Source organism: Penaeus monodon, chromosome 10 (genome assembly GCF_015228065.2).
Source record: "Penaeus monodon isolate SGIC_2016 chromosome 10, NSTDA_Pmon_1, whole genome shotgun sequence".
In the NCBI taxonomy this organism is placed as follows: Eukaryota; Metazoa; Arthropoda; class Malacostraca; order Decapoda; family Penaeidae; genus Penaeus; species Penaeus monodon.
Genome location: NC_051395.1, coordinates 42,177,186 through 42,185,343, shown reverse-complemented (window position 1 = coordinate 42,185,343; position 8,158 = coordinate 42,177,186). Strand labels below are relative to the sequence as shown.

The following is an 8,158-nucleotide window of genomic DNA, read 5'->3' as shown; positions in this document are numbered from 1 at the left end:
TGTGCTATCCAGCTGGTTGCCTCCATTCATGAATTGCTGAACTGCTTTGATCTGGAGAGAGAGAGAGAGAGAGAGAGAGAGAGAGAGAGAGAGAGAGAGAGAGAGAGAAAAGAAAGAAAGAAAGAAAGAAAGAAAGAAAGAAAGAAAGAAAGAAAGAAAGAAAGAAAGAAAGAAAGAAAGAAAGAAAGAAAGAAAGAAAGAAAGAAAGAAAGAAAGAAAGAAAGAAAGAAAGAAAGAAAGAAAGAAAGAAAGAGAGAGACACACACACACACACACACACACACACACACACACACACACACACACACACAACACACACACACACACACACACACACACACACACACACACACACACACACACACCCCCCCCCAAAGTCATGTGTATAAATTCAGGGATTTAATAAACATTTTAGTATAACAGAAATATCACATTTATTGACAGCATTTTCATCATTCCGCCTATTATAAACACAATATACAGTTAAACATACTGTAGAGTTTGATTTCTTAACCACAGCATTATGTAGGTTTAGTTTAGATTTAATGGACAAGAGCTTCTATTCGTTAATAATTTTCTAACAGATGAAGTTTCTTTATCAGGTTATCAAATAATCTTCATTTCACCAACTGACTAATATATTTACAACGAGTGGTACTTATACATTTCTAAAATGATGATGAACTTTCACCATTACACAGCCAGAATATTTAGTTAAATCTTCATACTCTAATCTTTAGAATCTGTGTGTTTAGGTTGCAGGATTTTTCATGTATATGAAATGTAAAAATACTAAAACCTTGATAAAATGTACAGCTATACTGATAGATACTCTTTTGTGTGTTTAATCTTTTTATTATAAAAAAAGAGGGATCATTCAAGTTGATAGTTTAAATAATGTTATTGAATACTAACATCAACATTACAATCCCTTTTTCTTGGGAAATTATGACTAAAAAAAACTTTTATTTGAATCAAAATTTCCATGGACTCAGGGTTTTCAGATTTGTATATTCAGCAAGCCTGTTTCATTATCAAACAATATACTCAATTTTATCCCACAATGCCCCAAGTTACCAAGTTTTTTTTATTACATAAATGCCTAAAAGTCTAATCATTAGCAGCCTTAACATGAGAAATGACAGACTTTATGTTGGAGCCTCTTGATTTTTTAATTAGCTCTTGAACTCCTACTACTCTTCAGACATTTGTCATGTGAGGGTAGCTTCATAGTTTTACAATTATCTATTATGCATTTCCCTCAAAGTACAATGAAAATCTTATAATAGAAACTACTGTTCTTGTCATTAAGGTTAACTTTTTAATATTAATTTAAACAACTCATAGACTTCTAAAAAAGTTTCCGTACAATGAAAGTGAAGTAACAGTCTTGTATAAGAATGGATTTAGATGAAATAGCACAGGCTAGTGTCAATTGTCACAAGAAATAATGCTTTGCCACAGTTCAAACCTCTTTCAATTTCAATAATTTCTTGTCTGATTTTCAATGCTAACTATTAAAGCTCAGCAGTGCTTATCTTCAGTAATCCAGCTATCTGTTATCAACATTCACACTCACTTTCTTCTCAATATAGCATGCAGTTACATAAAGGGTTCACACACTGGTTATATCAACATCATGAACACAATACTGTAAAAAGTAAAGAAAAAAAAAGAAAGACAGTTACTGATGTTCATAAAGAAATACAAGTATTAATTCTCCTTTACAAACACAATATATTCTGCCACAAAAAAAAAAAAAAAAAATCAATCAATCAATCAATCAATCTCAGGTGCTCAGGAAATTGTAATCATTCACAATTTACCAACGCGTACATGACAATGAAGGAGAGTAAAATCCAGCACATCATGTTTAATTAACACTGTAAGACTGAACAATGAAGACCATTCAAGAGGAAAAACAATAAAATACCAAGATATTTGATGATAACATACTGCTATGGGTAAATACTAACAAAATAGAACAATATCAGTCTCCAGAGATGATCTTTAGTTAGTACTGTGTATTAGCTTACAATGTAAATGCTGGAAATAAATTTTCATTACCTATTAATTAATGAAAGAACTGAAATCAATTTGTTTAGGTGGACTAAACAGCACCATGTAATTTTTAACAGTTATGTGGTAGCAGCATTCAGTTTTTTTTATTGGGATTTTACTTTTTATTTGGCACTAACCCCTCTCATGCCTTCATTCACTTATAGGTGTAGATTATTCAGACGTGTGATGTTAAATATCTTCTACACTTGTATAAGCTTTCCCTAACAAAGACAAATAAATACAATTTATGATATAAATAGCTCCCCCTAATTACTTGTGACCACTGACATATCAAGAAGGAACAGATTTCCCATCATATTAAACTGCTGGAATATATATATATATACACATTGGTAATAATGGGACTATCATTATTAAAAACAAAGTAAAAAAATATATCATAGATCACTAGCACATAAGCTAGTTTTTGATCACAGTCTGCAAACATCCCAGTCACACATGAGAATCATTATTTCAAACCTGCCATTGACAACATGTAGAATCAGACAAACCAAAAGACAAGAACACTTTGTACATACATAGAAAAAACAACTGCCATGCAATAAGAAAGCCCCTGCCACTCTTTTGTGATACTCTCATAGTACAGGAGGTAGCAATGACATCAGAAAGAGAGAGACTCTTATATTTACTAAAACAAACTGTTTGTATAATAGAAATGCCATTTAGACAAAGGTGACCAAAAAAGAAGAAAAAAAAGTTAAATGAAGTTAAATAAGGGATACTTTTGACATACATTTCCTTTCATGTTCAATGTATTCTAAATAGTCCATTTTTGTACCAGAAGATAATGTTGGATTAGAATTTGATTACACATTATTGCAAAGAGGATAAAGAATCCTGTTGTAGTACACTGAAATATTTAGTAAAGTTGAGCCATTGATCAGTGTGCCATCAACAATTATGTACCTACAAAGTTTAATAAAACACAAAAACTTGAGTTTTGTAAATGTAACAGTTGTATAGATTTTTTTAAAAAGTTCTAGTAACCATCATTTAATAACCATTTTCATTTATAATCCCTTACATAGGCACTTATGATCAGTATTACAATGCTTTCGTTCAAGACTTCTATGTACAACAAACTTGTTTATGATGAAGATTTTTCTTTGTAAGTACGGGATAAAGTAAAAAAACAACAAAAATGATAAAATAAAGAAAAAGGACAGGGAATCTATTTTCATGAAAAAAGAATAAGGTATATATCATATCCCTACACAAAGTCTGGACAAAAAAAAAAAATAAAAATTAAATCCAGGAGAAAACTTAATTCAGTCAAGGTCATGATAGCAATGCTGAGCATATTCAAGGTCCATTGTATCTCTTGAGGCAGCTATTAATTCATCATCTTCCTCTTCTTGTGGCTGGATAATGCCCAGGCGCCCATCACTCACACTTGGGATGGCTTGCACATTTCTGTCATAAAAAAGATGATGTGATTAACAAATAAAAAATGTATACAAATATATATGGGTGTAGGTATATGTAAGCATGGGAATGTATGTGTGATTTGTATGTATGTATATTATGATATATGGTAGGTTAAACAAAATCAATGGCAATCTATTGTGTAATGGGTCTTCGTAATAATTCACTTATGATTACTAAAGCTATGACATGAGACCTCTGTAAATAGAAAAGGAAAAAGGAAAAAAAAGAAAAGAAAAAGAAAAAAGAAAAAAGAAAAAGAAAGAAAGAAAAAATATATATATACAAAGTGTGTGTTTATATATATATATATATATATATATAATTATATATATATATATATATATATATATATATATATATTACATATTTTTATAATATATATATATATATATATTATATATAAAATATATAAAACTTATTTTATAATATATATATATATATATATATATATATTTTATAATATATATATATATATATATATATAATATATACATATAATATAAAATATATATATATATATTTTATATATATTATATATATTTTATATATATATATATATGTATATTATTATATGATATATATATATATATGTATATGTATATATATATACATTTACATATATATCATATGTAAAAGTATATATATATATGTTATTATATTGTATATATAGTATAATATATGAATATAATATATTGTTAAAATATTTTTATAATAATATATATTATATATATATATATATTATATATAAAACATATATATATATACATATATAAATTTATTCATATGTGTGTGTGTGTTTGTGTGTGTTGTGTGTTTGTGTGTGTGTGGTTTTTTTTGTGTGTGTGTGTGTGTGTTGTATGTGTGTGTATGTGTGTGTATGTGTGTGTATGTGTGTGTTGTTGTGTATGTGTGTGGTGTGTTGTGGTGTGTGTTTTGTGTGTTGTTGTGTGTGTGTGGTGTGGTGGTGGTCTCTCTCTCTCTCTCTCTCTCTCTCTCTCACCCCCCCCCCCCCCCCCCCCCCCCCCCCCCCCCCCCCCCCCCCCCCCCCCCTCTCCTTCCCTTCCCCTTTCCCCCCTCTCTCTCTCTTATATATATAATATAATAATATATTATATATTTTTATATACATATATATTATACTATTATATATACCTATATACACATATATTTAAAATAATTTAAAAATATTACAAAATTTAACAATTAAAATACATATATATACATTATACCATTATATATAATATATACACATAAAATATCATATTACACAAAATTAATCTATATACCCTATTATATATATATATATATATATTATATTAAAAATATATTATATAATATTTTGTGTGTGTTGTGTGTGTGGTTTTGTGGGGTGTGTGTATGTTTTATATATTATATTAAATATTTATATATTATTATATTATTTAAAATTTTAAAATTTTATATTATATTGATATATTTTATATTGTATATATGTAATATATATATATATATATTATATATATATATATATTATATTATATTATATAATATTGTTAAAAATTTTTATATAGTAAAATATGTTTATTTTATATATTTTGTATGTATATAATATATTTTATATATATAATATATATTATATTATATATATATAATAATATATTATATATATTTATGTGTATATATGTATATATAATGTATGTTTTAATTTTGCATATTATATATTTTATAGTGTTATATTTTTTAATATTAATTTTGTATATATGTGTGTGTATATATATATATATATATTATATATTAATTATATTATATATTTATATATATATATATATATATACACTTTATATACATTATAAGCACACACAAACACACACACACAAAAATTTTATAAAATATAATATAATATATATATAATATATAATATATATTATATATATATATACTATATATACATATATACCATTATATAAAATTTCATATTCACCATACCACATATATATATATACTATATACACACATACTATATATATATATATATATATATATATAATATTATACTAATATCATATATACCTATAAAATTTTAATATACATAATACAAAATATATAATAAAAAACATATATCCACAATAATATATATACATATATACACATAAATAAATTAATTAAATATATAATTTTATATAATATATATTATATATACATTTATACATATACCTAATATCATATATATACATATTACAATAATACACATAACACACACCACCACCACCACACACAATATATATATAAATACATATAACCACACATATTAATTTTATAATATAATATAATATATATAATATATTATATATATATATAATAATTACACATTATATTAATACATATATACACACATATATATATATACTATATATAATATATAATATATATATATTATATGTGCATTATGTATAAAATTTTGTGTTTATATATTATATATATATATATATATATATTATATATATTATTATTATTATACACATTTACATTTTACACATATATATATACATATATACACGCATACATATATATATATAATATTACACGCATACATATATATATTCATTATCACACACACACACATATACTATATAATTATATATATATATATAAAATATATTATATATTTATATTATTATATTATTATATAAATTATTATATATATATTAAAAATACACACACCCACACACATATATATATATATATATATATAAAATATAATATATATATATATATATATTATATTTTAATATATATATATAAAATATAACGCATATATACAATATATATACATATAACACAATATACACATTATACACATATAACACAAATATTACTATAATCTATATATACATATATACCACATATTTATATATAATCATATATAAATATCACATTATCACATATTACACATATATTACACATATACACACACACACACACACACACCACACACACACACACAACCACACACACACACACACACACCCCACCACACAATATATATATAATTATATATATTATATATATATAATATTATATACATATAAAATACATTTTACCATTATATCATTATACACACATATTATATAATATGTAAAATATCCACATAATATATGTACATATAAACACCCATATATATTATAAATATATATAAAATTAAAAAATATTAATATATATATATAAAATATATATACACATTTAACACACAATATATATATTAATATATACACACACACCACAATATATATATATATAATATATATTAAAATTTTAAAATATAATATATTATAAAAAATTTTATATATTTTGTGTGTGTGTGTTGTATATATGTATATATATATATATATATATATATATTATATATTTTATATTGTGGTGTTATATTATTTATTATAATATATTATTATATATATTATATATTAATAATACTTTTACATATATATATATATTTATAAAATTATATAATTATATAAATATAACATATATACATATATACACACACACCCCACCACACCAAAAAAATTAAAAATATATATTTAAAATAATATTTTATATTTATATATATAAATATATCATATTTTTATATTTATATATATTTAATAATATATAATTAATATAAAAATTGTTATATTTATAATTATATATATAATATTTATATAATATATTATTGTTATATATATATATATATATAATATTTTATATAATATATATAATTAAAGGTGGTGTATATATTATAAATATATATGGTGTTATTATTTATGTATATATAAATGTGTAATATTATGTAAATTAAAAAATTTTGTTATATGTATGTATTTATTATTTTTATTGTATATATATATATATATATATATATAATAATATATTATAAATATATATATATATGTATGTATTATGTATATTATATATATTATATTGTTTAAAGTATGTTTATAATGTTTATTGTTATATATATATATATAAATTTTAAATATTATAAAATATATTATATTTTTTGTGTGGGGTGTTATGTTTTATTATTTATTATATTTATTAAAAATTTTTAAAAATATATATTTTTATAATAGGGGTTTAAAAGTTGTTAAAAAATTGTGTTATTTGGGATTATATTATATTGTGTATTTGTTTATCTTTAATCATATATTTTATTTTTTTATCTTTTATATTTTTTTTTGTTGTTTATATTATTGTGTATTATGTATTTTTTTGTTATATTGTATTTATTATATATATATCTATATTATATATATTTATATTTTTATATATGTGTTTGTGGTGTGGTTTTTATTTATTATATTAATTTTATTTTAATATAATTTTTTTTTTTATATTATTTATATATTTTTATTTTATTATTATATATCCCCTCCTCTTTTATATTTAAAATTTTATAATATTATAATTTTTTTTCTTTATTTTTTTTTCTCTTTATCTCCCTTTTTTTTTTTTTTTTGTGTGTGTGTGTTTTGTTCTATTTTATCTTCTTTTATATTATTATATATATTTATATTTGTTTTGTTTCTTGTTATTTATATTTATTTTTTTTTAATTTCCCCCCCTTATTCCCTACTTTCTCCTATTCTCCCTTTCCTTTTCCTTATTCCCCCACACCACCACACCCCACCAT

At 22.1% G+C, this 8,158-nt stretch overlaps 1 protein-coding gene across 1 annotated transcript in view; it reads right to left on the bottom strand.

Annotated features, from left to right (window-relative positions):
- Positions 1-415: 415 nt before the first annotated feature.
- The window catches only part of LOC119578046 (ethanolamine-phosphate phospho-lyase-like), a 13,583-nt gene continuing 5,840 nt past the window's right edge, over positions 416-8,158 (bottom strand). The window contains exon 6 of the mRNA XM_037925769.1: positions 416-3,495. Within this exon, the coding sequence (XP_037781697.1) occupies positions 3,351-3,495 (145 nt within the window). The 3' untranslated portion in view covers positions 416-3,350. The remainder of the gene's footprint in view (positions 3,496-8,158) is intronic.